Here is a 23,406-nt window from a genome sequence, read left to right as displayed (position 1 = left end):
GAACATTCTGAGCCAAGGATTTATTTATACCCGAGCCTCATCTGCAAAAGAATTGTTTGGCATTCACACACTGTCCGAATCCTGAAATCAGCTTTTCCCTTCGGAAAGTTCACCGTGAGCCCGTGGAGAAGGTGATTTTCCATGGCCTGGTATAAAGCACCTTTGTGTACCCTGGTCACCCTGGTGGCTCGCCAGTTCCCCAGCTCAGAGAGAAGATGCTGGCGGATAAAAGACGCGTCTGGAGAGTGAATCCTCAGATTTGAGCATCAGAATTGCACTCAGGTCATCAACGCCGCTGCTAGACTCATCTGCCAGACTCTGAATTAGCAAAGTGTTCTCTCCAATCTGCCGTCCAGCGGAGAGTCTGAGTCGTGGCGGAGAGGAGAGGAGACTCACTCACAGACATAACGCAGTTCATATCGGCAAAAACAATCAACACAAGCGGAAAGTTCTGTCATGGAAGTAGTTAGTTTCCAGTAGGAGATGTTAACTACCAGGAACAGTTCAAGTCTCGCCCTGAATCCAGCCCAGGTCTTGACCACACCTTCAGAACCCGACATGCAGTATTTAACATGGGGTCGCATGTGGTAGAGATAACTGAGAAAAAAACACGGTTCACACAGCACAAATCCCACTTTAAAACCTGCGGTCAAAGAAGGCAAAAATTCCTCGGTTATCACTCGAGGTACATGGATTTTAATCCACATAAGGTGACTGAAGTAACAGGGTCGTGTGTGTGTACTGGACCCCAGTTTGTACCAGCACAGTTGTGAAGCTAAGAATCCGTATTTTCCCAGTCCAGGCTGGTCATTGCATTTAGAGGTATTTAAATACTGCAGCTGAAGAACTGACCAACCAGCGCCCCCCGACCCAGTGTCTGCAAAACTGCTTAAATCTCAAGACCTGTAGTAGATGCAAACATGCTCTCGGTCCCAAAATATCCACAGTACCCGACTGGGTGTTCAACCTCTGGCCACTTTGGGGCTTCAACCCAGTGCACCATCAGTGCGTCATCAGCGGACATCTTGAATGTTGGGGCCACCAGCGTGGCCATGTGTGTTTGTGAAACAAGAGAAGAATACGTCATACACACTGGTATCAGCATCTGAGCAAGTATTCACCTGGGTGCAGTTCTGGATCACAACAGGGCGTGACACTGTTTGCTCTAAACGTCCTCCCTCGCTGTAGTGAGGCGTGTTCCCGAGCACAACTGCCCCCGCTGTCCGACCAATGTGAGTATTGTTGTTATCTGAAATGCTGAAAGCCAACTGTCTAAATGAAACAGCAATGTTGTTGGAAATGAGCTGCTCGACTGAGGTCTGCGCTAGCTGAGTGCTCTTCTAGCTTCCTTGCTGCTGTTAGCGCCGCAGCCTTCTGTAATGGACGACGGTTCCAAACTGTCGGTTTGACTCCTGTTTCCTCCCACAGTCCCAAAGCCTACAGCGACTCTAAATAGTCTGAGGGAGAGTGATGGACGGGGGACCTTTCCAGGGTGTCCCCCGGACTCCTGAGGCTGGGATCATATCAGACCCACCAGGAGAAGGAAGACTAAACGAAAACAGAAATGACCTCAGAAAGTTTCTGCCAAACTTGCCAAGAGTGAGAGACTTGTTTCCGCCGTCTTCTTATGAAACTCATTGTGCGACATGAAACTTTTGGAACCTGGTTTCGCGGGTGAGAAAAGGGTCTGAAGCCGGGGCGTGGAGTGGAGAGGGACCCTCATTGAGCTGAGGCGCGCGTGTGTGTGTGAGTCTGCGCGCGTCGCTGGGCTGCATTCTTCCCAGATCGGCCCAGAGGACCTCATCATTACCAGATGTCCCAGGGAGACTGGCTGCCAGCTGAATCACTGCACGTCTCAGCTCCACACTCGCTCCCTCTCCCGCTTGCCTTCCTCTCCCTCTTATTTTTCTCCCTGGCTTCTCCATTTCCAGCTGGTTTTTCGGAGCTCCGCGACAAGACCGGGGTAAGTTCTCCACCAATTGTTTGGGTCCTGGGAGAGGCAAGACCCCTCCTTCCCGCTCTCTCTCTCTCTCTCCTCCGCGTCTCTTCCTGTCTCGCCCTCTCTCCTCCCCTTGTTGTGACAGAACACACCTGCTTGATCTTGGCTGCAAACGCTCCAAGTCCAATTACCCCACAGGCCCGCACTTCTCAGTCTCATCCCCCAAGTGAGTGGATTTTGGGAGTCCAGCTCATCGGCTCGCTCTGCCTCGCGTCTCCTCAGAACAGGTCGGTTCGTGCTTTGACTTTCTTGCTGGGCTGATGGATGGTTGGGGGGGGGACCAGTTTTCTTCAGTGTTGACTTGCTGAGGAGACCTCAGCGCGATGAGTCTTCCTGGTGACGATGCCTGACTCTCCATCCACTCTCTGAAGTGGCCTCTCATTTGCATGCTGGAGGAGACGCGCGGCGGCCGGAGGAAGGGGGGTGTGGTGGCGCCGTGGATGCTCACGGTCCTTAGACGGACCAGAGTGACCTGACTCTGCGTGGCTCAGTGGAGAGGACTGGAAAACCCTAGGGTTTGTGAGAGATGTTTCCTCAGAGATAAGAGGCTCAACGTGGCCGACACGTTTCTCTAACCACATCTTTTCTTCGTCTGTCTTTTCCCTCTGAATAACTGGGGGTGGGGGACCCAGCAAAAACACCAATTTCCCCGCTGTTGACTCTGGCTTGTGGTGGAATGCTGTTCCCACCTCTTATCACGTGTCAGAGTTGCTCTGCTTCTTCTCCTCCGCGGTGTTTGCTACTGTCCTCTTTCACAGGGGTGCAGAACACAAATGGCTCGGGGGGGCGACTTGAAGTGAGACGCTTTGAAGAGGAGACGGAAAAAAAAAAAAAGAAGCACTGGCAACTCAAAGTGCCATTAATCCCATAATGGCAGAGCGTCCTCAGTCACAGAGGCCTGAGAGCTTCCAGGCTCCGCTGCCTCATGACATCCTGGTCTGCCAGCAGAGGAGAGGGCCTAATCAGAGGCAGATGCTGGGCCCAGTCCTCTGGCCGGGCCACTCGACACGGTGTTTCAGAACGTATCTGCAGCCGATGGAGAGATGGACCGGGGCTCCAGGACAACAGAGCCGCTCCACACATGGAGGCGGATGTTGGGAGGAGAGGATGGAGGCACCTCTCACCAGCCTATTTCACAACGGTGGTCAGAGACAAGCATGGGCGGACGGCTTCTCGCCGACTTGGCTGCCGTGTTGCTACATGAATGCTCTGGCTCTGATAAAAAAAAAAAAGTCTGTTGGCTGGCCTTTTGCATATTTTCAGATACAAATGCTCTCACTCCCAAAATCCCCTCATACATCAGCGGACGCGTCCAGGAAGAGGCCCACGGACGTAGCGGCGTGTGGCGCTGCTGTGCCCCGGCAGATGTGCCACGGCGTGGGGGGTGCTGATGGGTTTGAAAGGGCCACACGTGGTTTAAATGCCCCGTGGCCTTGTAAATACCTTCCGATGAATCATCACTGACAGACGCGCAGCGGAGGCTGGAGCGGTGGGCGGGCGGGCGGGAGGGAAGGGTCCGGACGTCAGCGCCGGCTTCAGTGACGCCGCTGCGTCCTCGCTTTCAACGTCGGAACGCTCGGGATTCTCTGCGATAGAAGTGAAGACCCGAGTCTTGCTTCACTCCCTCGCACAAGACTCGCATCATGTCTGGGAGTCATTAGCAAAGCTGGGGCCAGACTGGGGGGGGGAGAGGAGGAAGGGAAGAGTGCAGGGAGAGCAGATGAGTTTCGGGGAAAACAAGACATGGACGTCAGTGTTTGTCTGGTAACAAGTTGGAAAAGACATTAGGGTTCACGCCCGGCCCCCCGGAGCATGTGGAACTCTCAGTCCAGAGTGGCCTGCAAGCTTCCAGGAGCCCGAGTCAACATGGAGGATGTTTGTTTCCGCTTCAAAATATGACCTTCTCATGGTAAAGCCCTGAAAGGCTTGTCGGTTCTTTTGGAAAGGCAACACCGTTGGAACAAGTTTTAACAGACGTGATTGTGCCTGCAAGCAAGCTGAGCTTTTCATCTCGGGAGGTGTAAACACAGGTTCAGAGCCCGTCCCAGGTGACGGACAGGAGGTTGCGGGTGCCGACCTTCTAAATCACGAAGCAATAAGCTGATGAAAACATTGTTTTCTGAGAGGTTTTCACCTCCCACACGTCCCAGAAGAGCATCAGACAGGACCAGCTGGGGGCGCTCTGCCACCCAACACCTTAGATTTGCTCAGCTTTATTTACAGAAGGTGCGTCCTGCTGCAGATCACTGGACTGATGTGAGAAAAGTGGCTTCTCCTCAGCAGCAGAGAGGATCATCTGCAGGTGGTTTAGGGGGAATGAAAGAGGACCTGGTCCAGTCATGTCCCAGCACGCTGTGTTACCAGCCTGTGGCTTCCACAACACACACACGCCGACAAGCCTGTGACAGGTTTTCAGCAGGGCTTTTGAGGCCATGACGTGTCCAGCAGGGTCGAGACTGACCCAGGCACTAGGTTCCGACAGGTGGACCCCGACATCCTGAGGTTCTTCCTGCCGGAGAAGACAGGGACAGAGCCGTATCAAGAATGAGACGGTGATAGGAAGGGCCCGGTCACTTTTTAAGTGAAGCTACAGGATGAATGTTTTTGGTTGGTCCGACTTGGGCCCCGAGATAGGGTGGTCCCCAGCTGTCCCGCCCAACAGCACACAGTCTGATCGAGCACACCATGGATGGACCGTCCCAAAGACGACCTCCATCATGGAGCGGTCTCGTGCTGCAGCCTATGATCATAATCCACCTGGATCCCAAAGCTTCCATGCGAGGTCTCCTTCAACAGGCCTTGGTGTTTAGCTTGATCTAGCTTTGTCCTCAGATGTCTCTTCGTCTACACCTTGGTCTCTGACCCCCTTGATTTTGCTCAGACCACCAGCCATTTGTTCCCCCCTTTTTAGTGCTTCAAACCAATGAAGCCTCAAGCAAGGTCTTCATCACCAGAGACCTTGCTCGAGAAGCTCTAGAGAGCGATGACGACCTGATACAGTCTCACCGTCTTCACGCCCAAAAAGTTCATTGACCGATTCAGTTCCTGGTCTAAACCAACCTGGATCCGTCCCAAAGTCGGGTTCATAGGAGACGAGGAGACACATGGAGCAGAAGCACGTGTGACCCTGCTGATATACGAGAGATTGCGGGTCATCTCAGGAAGATGCGGGTCGGCGATGAGCCGTGTTGGAGCGTGAGAAGTGCCACATCTGCCACTCTCTGACTGAATACTTTCCAGTCTGCAATGAATGGGTTTTTCCTACAAGACAAGCTGATCCCGTCTGGCTACAAGCTTCTTCATATAAACTGCCCGGGAGCCTTAAAACTCGGCAGCACTCGAACCCAGAAGAACGACTCGTTGGCTCACCCAGTCTCCAGATAAGACTTTGTTTGTTATCATTTGGGCTTTTGGCTTCAACTGGAAAAGTTTCCTCTAAGGTTCATCTCTTGTTATCATGTTTCCACTGACAAGACAAGCTCTTCAAGATGAGTATTTGGGGGATGAGCATTGTGGCGTATCAGCAGGATCTCAGGAGCTCTGTGATGGGCCGTTCAGGGTGACCCCCACCTCTCGACTCCAGCCCCCCCTCCACCCCTGTCAGGGGATCGGCAGTAGAGAAGAGCTCTGCGTCTGAACCCAGCAGGCTGGAACGTACTGCAGTCCCTCACTTGGACCGTGGTCCAGTGTCCTGCTCTTTCACTACTTCACCTTCAGAGGGACCAGTGACTTCCACACCGCTACATGCCAGTCTAACTCTGGAGATGCCAGTCCACCGTCGTCTCTAAAGGTCCTACAAAGTGTCACACGACGGTTGACGGATGGCGAAGGAGCATCTGGAGTTCATATCAGGACCAACCTGCTCTGAGAGAGATTCCCACGTGCCGAGTCACGTCACTCCAGATCCGGGTCTCACCGGCCAACTGCATGCAGACGCTGTGTTTACCGACCGCGGCGGTGTGTCAAAGTGGTGGCTTGGGAACTGTAATTCTTGTTGTGGTGCCTGCCGCGCGGCTGACTTTGACCTGACGTGACCCCGAGGTTTCCTCAGCTCATCACGATCACGACGGCGAATTGAAAGTGAACAAAGCCAGCGCCCGAGTCCCGCCGACTTTTCTTCCTTCAGCTGGTTTTGGGTCCGTTTCATGGCTCTGGTCGTGATGTTCGGGTCAAGGTCGGCTGCAGACTGGTGGCTCCCGAATCATGTGTCTGAGGCCGCGGCGCCGATCTGCTCTTTAATTACCGAAGCCACTCTTGGATGAACGTTTGGTCTCCGTCCTGCTGTGTGAGTGGAAGGTCAGGGAGTTTGTGTCAAGCTCCCGCTGCAGCGTCACCATCAGTCACGAATGTTTATATTTCTGCTGCTTTTCCGTGTGATTTCTGCAGAGCTCATAACTCTAGTTTTGTTCCAACTGTCCACCACTCTCATATCTTTCTTAAAAACAGCGTCCTGCTTCTCATGGTTTCCTTGTGAGACGTTGGCTTTTGCTTGGACCGTAGTCCAGTCGGGAGTTAAGAAAGTCTGGACTGAGGTCAAAACTGCTTCAGTGTGAGATGACGGCTGACCTGCCTTGAAAGCTTTCGCTGCTCATTCATCTGTTTTTCACCCTTCAGCCGTTTGAACTGCTTAATGAAGTCCTCGCCTCCTCCCTGCTCGACCTTTGACCTCCACCTATCCCCCTTGGCTCCTGGGTCAGGATGGCGTCCATCAGTGTCTCCCAGAAACGCGTGTCTAACTGTGGTGTGCCTTCCTCCTCCTCCGCTCAGGCTCCCCATCTGAAGCGCCATGAAGTCCGCCTGCCTCTCCTTGCTCCTGGTCACCGCCTGCTGGGCTCTGCCCTTCCGCCAGTCCGGCTTCCTGGACTTCATGATGGAGGATGAGTCCGGCTCGGGCACAGATTCTAAAGTGCTGGAGTTGCCGCCGATGCCAGAGGGACCCAAGTGCCCCTTCAGATGCCAGTGCCACCTCCGTGTGATCCAGTGCTCCGACCTCGGTATGACCCCTTTCCTTCAGCGTGGAGCAGAGTCTTCACCCGCGAAACTTGTTCTGTTCTCAACTGAGTAGCAGAGAAGTAGTCTTCTTCTCCTTCTGTCTCTGTGGGCTTCTCCCTTCAGTGGTGGCCACAGCGGATCCTCTTCCTCCATCTCCCTCTGTCCTCTGCTTCCTCTTCTCTCAATCTCCTCTGTGGCCTTCCTCTCCACCTTCTGCCTGCCGGTTCCAACCTGCTCCTCCTTCTTCTTCTTCTTTCAGGTTCTCCCTTCAGGAGCGGCCACAGTGGATCACCTTCCTCCATCTCCCCCTGTCCTCTGCTTCCTCTTCTCTCAAACCTACAGACCTCATGTCCTCCTTCACCACCTCCATCAATCTCCTCTGTGGCCTTCCTCTCCACCTTCTGCCTGCCAGTTCCAACATCTCAACATCTTCATCTACCAATGTACTGGCTCTCTCTCTCTCCTCTGTACATGTCCAAACCATTTCCATCCAGCCTCTCTGACTTGGTCTCCTAAACACCTGAGCACATGTGCTGTCCCTCTGATCCTATCATCATCCTGCTCTCACTCCCAGAGAGAAGCTCAGCATCTTCATCTCTGCTACCTCCAGCTCTGCCTCCTGTCTTCTTCTCGGTGACACTGTTTCCAAACCATACAACATTGCTGGCCTCACCACCCTTCTGTGTCCTTGCCGACACCCTTTTGTTACTACTTCTCTACTGAGCAGTAGAGAAGTAGTAACGTCTACTTACCAGTCTGAGCTGAGCCAAAAGGCTAAGCTTCCTGTGAGAGCAGAAGATCCCAGACAGAAGACAGAAGGGAGAGGAGATGCTTGGATGTTTTTGGCCTCCAAGGACACACTGGCAGGAATATGTGTTTCGATTTCGATTTCAAAACAGTCTTTGTTGGAAAAGGAAGTCGGCTCTGTGACTCATGGCGTGTTTCCGGCACCACAAGGGGCCAAAATAAGTGACCTTAAACAGATCATATCTCAGTACACCATGCTCGGACACAGCAGGACAGAGGTGACACTTTGTATCAGACAGAGAGAAAAGAGCGCCGTCCCATGGCTAAATCTAACGCCAACCAACGTGCGGCCCACAACCTTAGCGACAGGAGCATGTCCTCCCACTGAAAACCTCACGAGTCAGCGATGACAGCTGCCCTCTCACTTGCTGAAGGTGCTTCCAGAAAGTGACTTGTTTGTGAGCGAGTCACTCTATAATCACCCTTGTCATTTTGAAAGCCTGATTCAACAGCTCCCCAGACAAAGTTAGGCAGACCGGGACAGCAGGGGAGCAGAGGCAGGGAGCATGTCTTCTTCAGCTTCGTGGGTGTGAAGAAGGAGGACAGGCGGATGATGGTGTGACCAGGGAGGAGGATGAAGCCAGGTGAAATGACAGGAGACAAACCTCTCGCCAGAGTGACTCACGTCAGGGCGAGAGACAGCGGCTCCTGGTTTGGTTGCTTTTAGCATGACAGCGGAGACAACAGTTTATTCCGCTGTCAAAGCTGTGATCAACAGTGTTTGGCTAATTCGATATCCTGCGGATAAACAGGGGTCTGAGTCAGCCAACCCTCCGCTCGTCTTGTGTCTGGTCGCTTCACTTCACAGTTGGGTTTAACTGGGCTGGGAAGGTTTGAGGTGAGAACTCCAGCTTGATCGATGAAGGCGACCTGAACTCTGAAGTCACCAATGAGGCCGGATCACGCCGTCGCCTCACTGTAGTTATAGCGTAGCGCTGCCTGTGCCTGTTGGAGAGAGCTGAAGTACAGACTGCCAAAGTTCTGGATTAGATTTGATCTGGAGCCGTTTGAGACGTTTAAGATTCCGGTCAGGAGTGTGCACTTTCCCTCTGGAATCCACAGCAACATGCCACGCAGTCGTCTCTCGCAGCAACTCTTTCCACGAGTACGAACGGCGTGGCAGAAGCTGGGGCTGGACGCACTTATGTTGAGGACATTAAACCTTTTTATTCAGTCTTATGCAGGGCATTATGGAATATAACTCGAGGTTACTGGGGTTTTGATGAGCCGTAGCTACGCAGCAGGTCTTTGCTCCTAAGAGCCGTGAGTGACTTGTTATTGCAGATGTATATCACCTCAGAGTGTCCTGCGAGAATGAGCCGGTCTCTAGTCATCGATTCCTTGGAAGTCAGAGCCGATCCATGTTGTTAATCCGAGGCGACGCCAGCATCTGGAGTGCCTCCTTCAGCGTGAGTCAGCAGCCACGAAGCGTTGTCCCTGGAGGCTGTTGTGAATGGTGAAGCTCTGTTGCGTATGCAGAGGCCGATCCAGCGACACAGTCCATCAGGAGCCATTGTGTCTGGGGAGGCAACCACAAAAACACATCTGCTGTTGGGATTGAACCAGCAACCACACAGTCAGGGACCGGCCATGTCGCCCAGGAGCACGTGTCAAACTCTTCTGTGGACCGTGTTAAAAGAATAATTCCATTCTAATTGGAAGATGACAAGGACGACATCTGGTCGACGTCGAGGCCCACGAAGGTCAGCAGTGATCCAGGGCTGCCCTTCGACTGGCTCCTCTCTGGCCAGCTCAGATCTTTGGTCTGGAGACTGTCAAAGAGTGGAAAACACAGGAACATGACATTCCGATTGGACTCGGCCAAAGTGTGGAGTTTGACACTCTGATTTAGAGTGAACACCAGCGCCTAACTCAACCACATGTGAACACAGGCAGACCAGGCTTTGGCCCTGGACTTGAGCCCAAACACGCTGCGGTGAACAGCATAATCATAAACATTTGGGAAGGAAATAAGTTCACGCAAGACGTTGAGGAGTGAGCCACGACAGTTCTGCCCATAGCGCCCCCAGCTGGTCAGAGTGAGAACGGACAAGACAAGTGTGGCACAGCCCTGAAGACAGGGGTGTGACAGGAAGCCTGACCACCCCACTTCTGACACCACGCGTCCCACACTGGAGAGCTGCCTGCTCCTGCTGAGCCACCTCGGTACCGCAGCGTAGCGCTGTTACTGCAGTGCAGCGTCCAGCTTGAGACGGCTTGACTGTCAAGCATCCATCTAACCCGAGCTTGAGTTCCAGCTCGTCTGTCAACACCTCCACTGTCTGCTTTATCCACCACTGACTGGAACATACCACGGGAGCTGCGCCTTTGGCAGCCTGACAAAACACACAACCCTGATATCTTATATCAGATTTGTGTCTGCGTCGAACTCTTGAACTCCGGATCGCACACGTAGAGCTCGCTGGGCTCACGGCGAGCTGAGGCTGTGCTAGGTTTGAGGACGGACCAGACCGTTTCCATGACATCAGAGCTGTGGCCCCCGCTAACGTCAGCTGCTCCCCCGGGTCCCTGCCTCTCAGCCCCCATCTGCTCCCCAGACCTCCTGGCAGGGACGAACACACCCGACTTACGATGGAGCCGCTACAAGAGTACAGTAAGCTCTGAGCCACGATGTGTTATTGGAGAAATACCCACTCCAAGATGATGGTCATCAGGTGGGTTGGCGAGCGCGTTTCAGGCGTGGTAGAAGGTTCAGCAGTTGTCCAAGCGTAAGTGCTTTCCCAGGTTCCCGCGCAGTCCTCTCTGCACCTGCGGGGCTCTGTGGACGTGGCGCTCCAGCTGGGAAACTTGGAGGAGCGACAAAGATCCTCACAACCAAGCCATGATTTCAACTGATCTGCAGATGACGTGACGTAACTCCATGTGGATATATTTCCATCTATCTATCGGAAGGATTATCAGCGCTAAGTAGGTGCCGCTGTCAGTTAAAAAAAACGCTGCGAGGTTTCATCCAAAGCCAGAGGTTCTAGTGGGCTCTGAGATAGCAATACTGTCTCATGAAGCTTCATCAGGCCCTCACTCTCGACGCTACAGCCACTGGCGGTCAGGCTCTCGTCCCTGTCCCGTGTCCCGGGTGTGGTTCTGGTCTGTGTCCGAGCTGAAACACTAGCTTGATAGAAGCAGGAACCCGAGCGCGATGTTCACACGGACTCCACGACGTCTTTCCTTCCAACCTTCTTGTCTGGACAGCAGGAGAGTGCAGGTAGTGAGAAGAAGCTGAGCTCAAAGCTGAGCTATGCACTTGGGTCATATCCAAGAGGAAATTGGTTTAAGGTCAGTTTCCACTGCAGGGTTACAGGTTACCTCTGGAATGTCGCTGTGAAACCTCCACTAGCTTGTCTGCTTCTCCTGAGACTGTGGAGCCTTGATCGTTTGGAGCTACGCGTAACGTGAACCTTGTGAGCAACAGTTGGAAGCTGGCCTCCAAAAGAATACTGATGGACCTGTCTGGACCGTGGTACCTCAGGTCTGCTGCCTCAGATAATGGCTCTGAATGCGGCTGACTTTTGCGTATAAATGTTCTGAGTGCGGAACCAACGGCCTCCTCATCTTTGTCCAGAGTTTCAGTCGTGTCTCTTGTGTCTGATGATGTGAACATCCTCCACCAGGTCTGACAGCAGTTCCCGAGGACATCCCTGCAGACACCACCCTGCTGGACCTGCAGAACAACAAGATCACCGAAATCAAAGAAAACGACTTCAAGAACCTCAAAGGGCTCCACGTAAGTTCTCACTGAGGGGTCCCTCACCCTGACCTCCACTGCACTGGAGGATGATGTGAGCGAGCACAGAGGGGTTCGAGTGTTCGGGACCGCTCATGTAGAGTGCTGGACTGAGATGAAGGAGGTGAAGAAGACAGCGCTCCATGGTGGAGGTGGATGCTCAGAGACTCAGGAGTCAGGAGTCTGAAGAGTCAGAGATGAAGAAGGTCAGAAATGAGTGGGACATTAAGAGAAGATTGGGCACTGAGTTAGGGAGGGCAGACGGTCTGTGGAGAGGACCATCAGAGTTGGAGATGAAGGAGAGGAGGACCACGGTGAGGGTCAGGTTGGAAGATGGTCTCTGAGCTCAGGCTCATGAAAGGACACTGATGACATGATGGTCCTAAACGTTCAGCTCACCTGTGATTTGATCTCAGCACGTCTGTGCCTTCATTTAAGTAGTGTAGCTCCGACGGGGTCCAGGGATCCGGTTCCCAGTCGCCTGTTAAACCTTCCCTCTTCCCTGGTTACAAACTGTGTCTGGCCCAGATGTGGGCTGGATGTACTCTCCGGATCCCATCCGGACCCTGGCCACATGCTTTTTGATATATGGGCCGGATCTGTTTGCCGGATTCTAAACGGATGTGGGCCGCATCAAGCTCATATACGGCCTGGATCCACTGAAATATGACTGTCAGATAGCAGCCGACTCTGCGCCAGAAATCCAGCCCGGATCTGGTGCGGAGCCTCAGTTCTCTGGGTAGCAGCTCTACGTGTTACAGTTTTGAGCTGCTGAGGCCCAACTTTCCTCACAACAAAGTGTCATTCAATGATAATAAATCATGGTTCTGCACCATCTCAATCTACATTTGAGCAGAAATTTAACCCAAAAACCTTTGTGGTCATGACGTGAGACTCCGGTAAACGGTTCCTTCATTTGCTGTCGACAGAGCTCAACTGTCTTTAGTGTTGAATCAGGGTGAGACAGACGGTGCTTTCTCACCGACTCTGGTCTGCAGCCTTCAGGCTTCTTAAAGGACAGTCCCTGTGCAGGTACCAAGTCTGTCTGCTGACCATACGTGTCCGACCTGCCGCGGGATGATGACGCCACATCCAGCAGATTTCATTTCATGAGCTAGAGAACATTGAAATGATGGCACTTTCTACCACATGCCGAACATTCATACCTGCAAAATACGATGTTTGTCATTGGAGTGTTTGCGAAGTGTTGGTCCATTCTTCTCCACAGTCTGTGGAAAAACGCGTTCTGATTGGCTGACATGTTCGGAGCATTGTTTTTGTTTGATATCGCACCAAAGTCACCATCGTCCCGCAGCAGGTCGGACACAGTCAGTCAGCGGACAGGTTTGGTACCTGCGGTAACTGTCTGGGTCTTTGTTTTTGAAGACTTGAAGCGCATCTCAGCCCTTCAGTGAAGAGCCGTTCGGATGCCTGCTTCCAAGTTCTTCCAGCTCTTGGCAGAAATGGAACGCCTCCCAAATATTGCTGGTGGACGGTCACCATATCCGTGGTGAGGAGCGTCAGGGAGAGTGTCCTGATGCACTCCTAAAGTCTGCATCATCTTGCTCGAGGAGAGTCACCAGAGTCGTGGCGCGAGCTCTGGATCCTGAATCCGCCACTCCCTCCGTCACCAGGTGCATGGAAATATTCCCCCGCAGGCCTGGCCGCCTCACGGCAGCAGACTGGAGCCTGGTTCCTCGCTCGCAGTAAATACCTCTGTCAGACGGCTGTTTCCACTGTGGCGCGGTGGAGCGGGCCTCCCCTCTCATTGACTGCTGAGTGTTTACACAAGCGCAGCAGCAGCAGCAGGAGGATCTCTCCCCCAGGTTCTGCACGGGCGTGAGGCGACCTCTGTCTCTCCGGGTTCTGATGCTGGATCTGATGTCCTCCTCACGCAGGCTCTGATCCTGGTGAACAACAAAATCTCCAGCATTCACGCCAAGGCTCTGAGCCCTCTGACCAAGCTGCAGCGCCTCTACCTGTCCAAGAACATGCTGAAGGAGATGCCGGCCAACATGCCCAAGAGCCTGCAGGAGCTGCGCATCCACGAGAACGAGATCACCAAGATCAAGAAGGTGTCCTTCCAGGGCATGGCCCACGTCATCGTCATGGGTAGGTTCACTAGAGCGGGGGCTGCGGCCCGGGTCCAAGTCCGTTTGGTTCAGGAATATCCCGCCCATGCTGACTCGGCAAAAGACACAGGAAATGATGCTCCACAAACATCCTGCTGACCTCACACCTCTGATGTCATCTCCTGTGTCAGTTGCCCTGTGGTGAGTTGCCCTGCATAACTGGACCCAGGGGACACAAGTTGCCCAGAGAAAAATATCCCACCCCTGTGAGACGTTCGCTTCCAAACCCACCTCGCCAGGTGGACTCTAGTCCAGGACCTGAGTCCGCAGTGTGAAAGCACCTTCAGACCCCTCCAGACCTGGGCTCTAAAACAGAGTTTGTGGCTCAAACATCCAGCATCAGTCTGTGGACACCTGACCAGGTGACCTCTTGACTGGTTGGAACCAAACCCTTTTGTGGTCCACCTCTTCTGCAGACTGTCATCTGGCCCCGTGTGAGTCAGCTGAGGGCCACACTGATGGAAGAGGTGACATTCTTCTCATGATAAAGCTAAAAACACATCACTTTCGAGTACAGTCGTTCATGTCCGTCCCACCCTCCAGATGCTTGTTGACCTCAGTCATCTGGACTAGAGAAGTGTCTGTGAAGGACTCCCTGGTTCTCTGCTCTTAGTGGCCTTGATACGAATTCCGGACCATGTCACATGACTTTCCGGGCCCTATCTGGCCCCCGGGCCTTCAGTTTGACTCGCATGACTCAAGCTAAAAACAGACATTTGAGATCAGATCAGTTTGTGTTTTCGTGAGCCATTTCCCAGTCTGGCGCTGATCAGGTCATATTCCAGCGAGCGCTGCTCATTTATCATCCAGGTCATGTGACGCTGGCTTGGGTCGCCTTCTTTAAACAAGGATGGGATGAAAGACGGGGTTTTTAGAGACGTGGCTCAGACTCAGGTTTCATTCTAACTTCTGGGAAAGTGTTTACGCATGACTCAGCTCTGTGTTCCTGTAACCAGAAGATGAAGTCCACGTGCTGCGATCTGTGGCTGCTGCTTAACCCCCCTCTCCTCCCCCGCCCGTCTCCTCCCTTCAGAACTGGGCTCCAACCCCTTCAAGAGCGCAGGAATCGAAGCCGGAGCTTTCGCCGACCTCAAGCGGGTGTCCTACATTCGTATCGCTGACACGGGCATCACGGAGATCCCCAAAGGTAGGGACTCCGAATGTTCTCCCCAGAGGTGAGGATCAGGGCTCCACAGCGAGAGCAGCTGGCTACAACAATTTGGGTTCTTCTGGACCACATCTTGAAGACGTTGGTCAGTAGAGGTCCTGGTTCGGTGCACGTCAAAGTTCTCCGTGTTTTGACATCTACAGTTTCCAGAGCCTTTAAAGAGTAGCCAGCTGTGACCAGCACATCTCTGCTCCATATGAAGCCACTTTGACTGGATACTGGACATGAGAAGATCTGTCTCTGTCATATGACCATATGTCCTCAGTGGAACATTAAGATGCTTCAACAAACTGTGAGCTCAAGGAGACTCGGGAGCTGGTTTCACCAACGTCTGCGAACATTAGTTCAGAGGAGCAGCCCTCCAACAGAACTGGTTTTGCTTCCATGTGGACCACCAGCTGGCTGAAGTCCTGTCTGCTGTGTTGCAGGTCTGCCCAGCTCTCTGTCTGAACTTCACCTGGACGGAAACAAAATCACCAAAGTCACAGCTGAAAGTCTGAAGGGCCTCAAGAACCTGGCTAAGTAAGTGCACCGGCTGACCTTCACCGTTTCTACCTTCATGCTCTTGCTTTGACTGGTCGGTTTCTGCCGTCAGATCAGTTCAGTAGTTCACTACACACCTGAGGCTCAGCTCAATTAGCCGTGAGCTCAGAGCTCAGGCCTGAAACTCTCCTACGCTCTGGAGTTTCATGTGAGGAGCGGCAGCTCTCAGCTGGGGGTCCTGGACCTCAGACCCTGGTCTTGGTTCCAAAAGACGATTGAGTAATGGCTTCTGTGTTATGGCTCCTGCTCGACGCAACCCATGTGTTTCCTGCTGGGAAGCGGCCTCCCCTGGGGGGGTGAGGTGTGCTGCTGACCACGGCACCATGGTATGTGGATGCGGAGGAAGCACCCAGAGGTCCCGCTGATCTGGCATGAAGAAGGTGTGGAGACAAACGGAGCGGCGCTCCTTTTCACTGGATCAGGAGAGTAAATCAGAAGGTCAGAGACGGAGAGTGAAGCGTGGAGAGAGTAACTGAGACGGCGCTGAGAAGATCTGGCTGTTGATGGGAACCAGTCTCACCCTGTTGGGCTTCGGCCCTGTCAATCACACGGGTTTGGGAAACAACTTTTTTGAAATGATTGATTTCATATTTCTTATTTCATTTGGACTCTTGTATACAGACAAAAGAAGAGTTTCAGTGGTAAACAGATCTACAAATAATTCTGTTGTTCCGGAAAGTGGTTCTGGTTTTTATAGCTGTTTTTTTCACACACATATTTATTCTTGATGAAAGTATGACAATCAGTAAAATGAAATAAAATGTATAAGTCCTTGATATTCACGATCGTTTCCACGATCAACCTTTGTACGATCACCGTTTCTGCAGCCTTTGATCCTCATGTTGAGATTTTTTCAAGTCTCTCTGAAATGTTTATCCAGGATTTATTTTATTTATTTATTTTTAATTATAATATCTTACTTTTTCGTATTTAACTTAACAAAATCAATAAACATACTGAGAAGCAAATGTATATGAAAATAAGATACAGATTTTTTATTTCAGAAAAAAACATTGATAATCCAATATTTATGTGGCCAAACTGCACTTGGTTATTATATCATATATATATTTTAAAATATTTTTCTACATTAGGAGAGAAGGCTTTCAGCATTCAATCAGAATTTTTTTTCGAAGTCAGTTAACCTGGACATCTGTGGGAGGCTGTGGGAGGAAACCAGAGTACACATTTCACCATCACGTATAAACAGTTATCCGGGACATATTTTATTTATTTATTATTTATTTATTTTCAATATTAATATTTTACTGATTTTCATATTTCACTTAAATAAAAGCTATAAATATGTGTGGAAGAAAATGTATATGAAAATCAACAGAATATTTTTAAAATGTAGGAAAAACCTATTGTGTATTAGGATTGAGGGCTTCAGAAAAAGAGCAAGGAAAGTGAGGAGGAAAAAAGACTAGAAAAGTGAGAGACCTTTGCTTTACAAACAACGATAAGTAAAAGTCTCCAAAACAAGAAATAAAAGCAGGCAGACTGAAGCAACAGAGTGGAAGGTGATCCAGGGACAGGACCCTAGGTGGCCCGACCGAGGCCCAAACAGTCATTTGGGAGGGGGAAATGGCAGCTCCGCACCTGGTGTTTAGGAGCTCACAGCTCAGGTGCGGACGGGGAACAAAGACAGCAGTGATGCGGCCCTTTGATTGGGGTTGGGGAACGCGCTCCACGTCCTCACTGGACTGAAGAATGACGTCACGCGCGCACGTGTGTGTGTGTTTCCCTCACGTGTGTGTGTGTCTGTGTGTTTCCCCGCGCGGCTCATCTTCTCGCTGGTCTCCACACAGACTGGGCTTGGGCAACAATGACATCAGCTCGGTGGAAAACGGCACCCTGGCCAACGTGCCCCACCTGCGGGAGCTGCACCTGGACAACAACGGCCTGACCAGCGTCCCCCCCGGCCTGCCCGACCACAAGTACATCCAGGTAGGTGACGGGGGAGTGGTGGTGATGATCCCCACCCGTCCACAGGCACACGGGCCGCTGAGAGTGGAGACACCTGGCTTCAGTTATGGAGCTGCTGGCCCTGAGCGGGGCGCCCTCTCAGCAGGAGGACCCCGCTCTCCCCGTCCCTTCAGCTCTGCCTCTGGGGCTGATTGGTCAGGTGACGTCCTCCGAACAAAGCTGCGAGGAGCCGGTCTCAAAAGTGCCAACCCTCCTCAGGAACGGAGAGATGCTGGCACCATCTCCCTCTCCTGAAGCTGCGCACGAATCCACCTTTCATTCTGACCAAAATACACGTGTCAAAGGGAAAGATTACCATGACACAGCGTGTCAGCAAAATGACTTGCTTCTATCTGATCGGCAGCCTTTACCACGTCCCGGTCTCTGGGTTATGCTGGAGTCTGGACTTGTCTCCTTGGTCTCAGGGGACCGTATACATGTCGTGCACGCTGTTGAAGACTCGTGTCGAGGCGTCACAGCCGAGTATGTCGCGCTTGTGTGGACAGTTGCTGACTGCGATTTCACACCTGCAGCACTGCATCGCCAGGAGTGCTCCAGTTTGGCTGGCAACAAGGAGGTTGTAGGTTGGACTCTGCGAGGATGACTTCCCTCTGGGAACTCCTGTTTCCTCCCACTGTCCAAAAACAGACAGCAGTGACTTGACACCCGTCCCTGATAGCAAACTGTACTTGGCCAGAATGAGCCATTCAGGATCCGTTTGCTGGATCCAAAATGGATGTGGGGCTGCTCTGGCCCAGAGGGGCAAATTCAAGATCATGTACGGCCCAGATCAGGACCACATCCGGCACAGATCTGGCCCAGATAAGAGCAAATATGAGTTTACCATTCTGGAATATCAGACTGCAGATAGCTACCGACTCCGCGCTCGGTGTCCCACTGGAGGATCTGGATTTGGTTTGGAGGCAATCCAGCTGCTGTCTGGGATACCTGGGTGTCAGAGAATACAGGACTGGTTGTTCAGGGTGTCCCCCACTCTCACCCCGAGTCACTGGGATTGGCTCCCCATCAGAGGTGATGCTAGCCCCCGGACTCAAGATCAACAGCAACAGATCTGCTGCCTCACTTATGCTGAAGTTATCGCCCACTTACAGCTCACATGATCATCCCTTCTGGCCTCTCTGAGCTGATCCAAGCAGGAATCTCGAGGTTCACAAAAATCTGAAAGCGCCTCACATTGATCAATCAACTTTCAATCGACGCAATGATCAGACAGATATATGTTGATCTTAGTTCCAGGCCAAAACGCTGAGTGAAAAATAAAATGGCTGCCATTGGTCATTGGTTTGTTTTTCTGTGGAGGTTCCACTGAGAAAGGACCCTCCGCTGGAGGTGTGTTCTGAGGTCTGGTCTGAGTGGGTTAGTCCTTCATCTCGGAGAGAAAATAAGTCTTGAGTTTTCAGCTACCTTCAGTTGTGATCATGGGATTTAGAGTTTAGAATTGTAGGTTGAGCAGCTACATCAGGAGAAGTGAAGAAGTGTAGCTTCTCAGGCGACAACCTCTCAACCCCGAGAGGACGGGCGGAACTCGTTTGGATCGGGACCACCAGACTCAGACTCCCTCCTCTCCTCAGGTGGTCTACCTCCACGCCAACAAGATCTCGGCCGTGGGAACCGAAGACTTCTGTCCTCCCGGCTTCAACACCAAGAAGGCCATGTACTCCGGCATCAGCCTCTTCAGCAACCCGGTGCCCTACTGGGAAGTCCAGCCCATCACCTTCCGCTGCGTCTTCGACCGCTCCGCCATCCAGCTGGGCAACTACCGGAAGAAGTAGAGCCCCGTGTCCGCGAGTGTGCATTTGTAAATGAGCGTGTGAGAGTTTTATAAGTGTGTGTGTTTGACCCGCCCGAGCCCCCGAAACACTGACCCCACCTCCACCACTGCCTTGACCACGTTAATCAGCACCTTCACCTTCATCCTCACCGCCGCCGGTTCATCACTTCTTTCTTATCCGTACGCTCTCGTATCATCCTGAATGTTATCAACCACACGTGAAATTTTGCTTTGGAAAACGACTGGTGGCGAATTCGTGCTGGCCTGTAGAGCAGGAAGCAAAGGGGGTGTGTCTTAAACAAGAATGTACTAGTTAATACCTGTGTCTTAGCAATAGCATTGGAAGGGTGACGCCAGCACTCTCTTGAGAACTTCATGATTCTATTTGTATTGTACTCAATTCAAGTAGAGATAAAAGCAACCAAGACCTGTTTCCTGTCTGAGTTCTTCAGCCGGACCAGCGATTGAACTGGAGGTCCACGGTTCTGGAATCCGCTGGTGGAGCTGCAGGGCGGAGTGGACGGGAAACTCAGCGGCCAGACCTCAACGTCCACTCAAGCCGCGAGATACTGATCGACCCGCTCAAGTAGAACTCAAGTTCAGTCGGGTGACTGTGGAGGAACCGGAGCTGCCTCAGGTTTGGTCCCCTGTAACCTCTTGGATAAACAGGCGGACAAAAGTAGACAAGAACACGTCGCTTTTTCATGTCTGCTGTTCACTAGGCCCAAACATTACGACCACCTTTGTCACCAGTGAGGCAAGACAGGGGACCCCACTAAAGTAGGTAGAGCTGGACAACAGAGAAGATGCTGGTTCAGATATGACCTTGGTCACTGACAGGACACAAGCATGTGTCGCCTCTGTAGGATTAGAGATGAGAATCATGAATCAGGTTTGGGTCAGGTTCCATGAGATCTGTTGTGGAGGTTGTGTGTCCATATCCTAAAAAAACACCCTAAAAAAACGGTGGGAACATGGCAGAAGGGAAATAAAAAGTTTGCCGTAATCCAGTGGGAAAAGTCCTGAATCTTCCTTCTCAGAAACCCGGTGACGTCTCCTGTGAGTCACCCTGATGGGCTCCGGTCCCCGTCCTCGGGCTGTGTGGGTCACATGAGGGCGGGGGCTGGAACAAACACGTGAGCTGGACCTCGCAATCCCCAGAAACATGATGATTTTTCTCATGATAGCTGCATTGCTAACCACAGGCGTGAGCGACAAGAGCTGGAGGCAGAAGGTGAACAAGGTCAAGAGGAGACTCAGGTACAACCTCAGATCCATGTTATGTAAATAAGCGAAAGGTGGACCACAGAGAAGAGCCGGATGGACCGAGCAGCGAGCGGAAGTATGACGTGGGCCAGGAACACCTGCCTCCTCGTGAGCACCTCAGGTCTCAGAGAAGGTTCCTCTCTGACCCGGGTCCATCCTGAGCCAGTCTGCAGGCATCCACATGCTGGTGCTCTCCTGTGTGTCAAGGCCAGAGCCCACATGGTCCAGACAGAACCGTCCTCCGTGACCCCTGAACGCCACTCCAGACCTCCGATTTGGCTCCCAGACAGGGAGCTAGACGCTAGTGGTCATAACGTTTTGGCTCAAAAGGTGGTTGAATCCCAGTGTAACACTGAAGTGATATGAGATGTACCATATTTCTGACCTTTAAGCTCTGAAAAAGAGACGTGACGGTGGTAAAGGACCTCCCCGAGCTTCCTGCAGCCCCGGAACCAGCCAGTCTGAGCCTGGGTTTGGTCCTTGTTTCTGATGAAAGAACCTCAGGCCTGTATTCAGAGCTGACGGTTTGAAAACTGGACAGATGTAGCTGTAAACAAATGCAGATGTTACTGAACTTACTGACTAGAACTGGGGAGGGGCGCTTGTGATGGCGAACCCTGGAGCCCTGGAAGGACTTCAACATGTTGCCCCCTTGTGGTCGGGATCGGGACACGGTTTTGTACAAGACACACTTGAATGAAACCAAGTCTGGACTTGGAATCTGCCCCTTGATTTTGTTGCTATTTTTGGAAACCATTTTCCATGCAGAAGTGAGGATCAAAGTCTCAGAAGTCCCAGAGGGAGGGACCCATATCACCTGGTGACCCCGCAGCAGAGGCGTCTGCCAGCCGACCAGGGTTAAAGCGCCACATGGCAGCGACAGAAGGTGGTGTCTGGGCAGCGTCTGAGCGTTTATTAGGCTCCTCAGTGTGTCTGAGCCAGTCCAGGAATATCCCTGTTTGCTAATGCTGCGCGCTCCATCTGAGGATCCTTTTATTCCGTTACGAGGCGACGCGTCCATCTGGCTCACTTATCGCCTCCGCCAAAGGCACTTCTGCTGTGTCAGCAGAGTGTCGGGTTCAGCGAAGCTTTCAGGAGATCCTGACATTTAGGAGGAGTTCTGGACGATCCAGCGCCGAGCTGTGAATCAGTAAAACATCCCAGATAGCAGCCGGGTCCGGACACAAGCTGTCAGGTCCGCAGAGGAATCGGACGCGCTCCACACCGGACCCAGTCCGGATCCATGTGTCATATATAGTCCGGATCTGGGGCGGATGTGCCCAGATCCAGGTCGGTATATCAACTTGAAATTGCGACTCTAGTCCAGATGTGGTCCTGATCCGTTACAAATCCAGCAAATGGCTCCCTCCCAGATCTGGCCCATTGTTCAAAAGCATGTCCTCGGATCCACAGCAAATCCTGGAGTACACGCGGCCCACATCCGGCTCAGGAACATTTTGCCATCAGGGATGACTTTAGTCTGTTCTGTGGTTCAGTGTGTCACTTTTGAATCTGTGCAACAACAACAACACTAAGAACACAAGTCCTCTTCAGATGAGTCCACGTCTGCTGCCTCAGTCGAGAGTCGGCTGCTGAGCTGAGCTGAGAGGGAAAACCTCTCCTCACTCATGTTCACTGTGATCCCCATATTTGCTTGGGACTTGCCTTACTGGGACTGATCTGCTGAGTGTGCAACAGACTGTGTGACGCGGCTGAGACCAACATGTCGACTGTTCAGAAATGGAGGGTGGCGTCCCAGTGCTGCTCCTCAAGGCTCAGGTCTTGAAGTGCACATCACACTGTGAGTCAAGCTCATGATGGACCCTGGAAAAACTGGTGAGTCTCGCTCCTCAGAGGTCACCAACGTGACCCGCACCAACCCGGAGGCCTTCTCAGCTCTGACTCCCTCGGTGGACTCATGAATCCTGCTGCTCTGACAGATAACCAGAGACCTTGTGCAGAGGCTGCTCAACTTCCGCCCTGAATGAACCTGGTTCCCCTCATGGGCTCCTTCAAGACGGCATGTGAACTGACTCTCCAGTCTCAGGTGTTTATCAAGGCCTGGTACTTCAATGTAAACACAGCTCAGGCAAGCATGTGACCGCAGCCTCTCACTGCTTCTTCTTCAACCCTCTCGCCTGAGTTGCTCTCGACCGGACACTCTAAAACTCAAGGCCATCAAATGGTCTCGTGGAGAGGAGAGTGTTTGGTGGCTTGGAGCCTCCGGGGTCAACATTCTGTGCCCAAAGGTCAAGTCAGCTGCCTGATGAATGACCACTAGATGAGGGGTCATCTCACCTCTGCTGCCTGGAGCTCCAGGGCTCAGAGGAGTTTGATCTGTTTACCTCACGTCTTCAAAATCTCCTGACAAGCAAGAGAGAGCTGAGCCAAAAGGCAGCTCCCGACCCTCACAGAGGGTCATGAAGGAAAGAAGGAGATCTGGGATCCAAGTTGTCGTTGTTGTTGGACAGCAGGGTTCTCCCTGTGTTTGTGTGGGTTTACTCTCTGCAAGTCCCAAAACATCCAGGGGTTGAGCAGGGGCTCTGAACAGGGGAAGGCCATGACCTTTGTAAGGGAAATAGCGTCAGAAGATGTTGAATTTTGGGAAATAATAGGCAATATTATGAGTGCAGTGGAAACCTCCAACACCTCAGCATCAGACTCAGAATCTGCTTCATCACCAATGTCAGTGAAAGTGCTTTGGTACATTGTGCAGTAATGAACTAAAAATAAAAAAATAAAAGAAACCAAAACTACAAGAATAAATCAAATGAACAATAATATTATAAGTAACTGAAAAATAAATAAATAAACCATGTACAATCATCGTAAGCGTGAGTCGTTGGTCCCCATTGTCCGTTTCCAATCTGGAGCTGCAGTGTCCAGCTCCAGGGTCAGAGGTCAGAGAAGCCTTGCTCCTTCCCTCCAACATCAGAGCTCAGATCTCAGATCTTTGTCTTCGGCTCCAAACCCTTCAGCACGCGTCTCAGACGTGGT

General features: G+C 52.1%; 1 protein-coding gene across 2 annotated transcripts; it reads left to right on the top strand.

The window, feature by feature from the left end:
• Positions 1-1,801: 1,801 nt before the first annotated feature.
• Positions 1,802-19,709, top strand: dcn (decorin). Of its 2 annotated transcripts, none has more exons than XM_053862282.1 (8): positions 1,802-1,963; positions 6,767-6,993; positions 11,428-11,540; positions 13,439-13,652; positions 14,706-14,819; positions 15,269-15,362; positions 17,195-17,333; positions 18,944-19,709. In XM_053862282.1, exons 2-8 carry the CDS (start codon positions 6,786-6,788, stop codon positions 19,142-19,144), a joined length of 1,083 nt encoding a protein of 360 aa, XP_053718257.1. In that variant the 5' UTR covers positions 1,802-1,963; positions 6,767-6,785; the 3' UTR covers positions 19,145-19,709. The 2 variants fall into 2 exon arrangements, with proteins under 2 accessions (XP_053718257.1, XP_053718255.1); XM_053862280.1 differs by lacking the exon at positions 1,802-1,963 and adding an exon at positions 2,077-2,226 and having other exon boundaries at positions 18,944-19,706.
• The last annotated feature ends 3,697 nt before the right edge of the window (positions 19,710-23,406 follow it).

Source organism: Synchiropus splendidus, chromosome 4 (assembly GCF_027744825.2).
Source record: "Synchiropus splendidus isolate RoL2022-P1 chromosome 4, RoL_Sspl_1.0, whole genome shotgun sequence".
Taxonomy (NCBI): domain Eukaryota; kingdom Metazoa; phylum Chordata; class Actinopteri; order Syngnathiformes; family Callionymidae; genus Synchiropus; species Synchiropus splendidus.
This window is presented reverse-complemented; position numbering and strand designations above follow the sequence as displayed.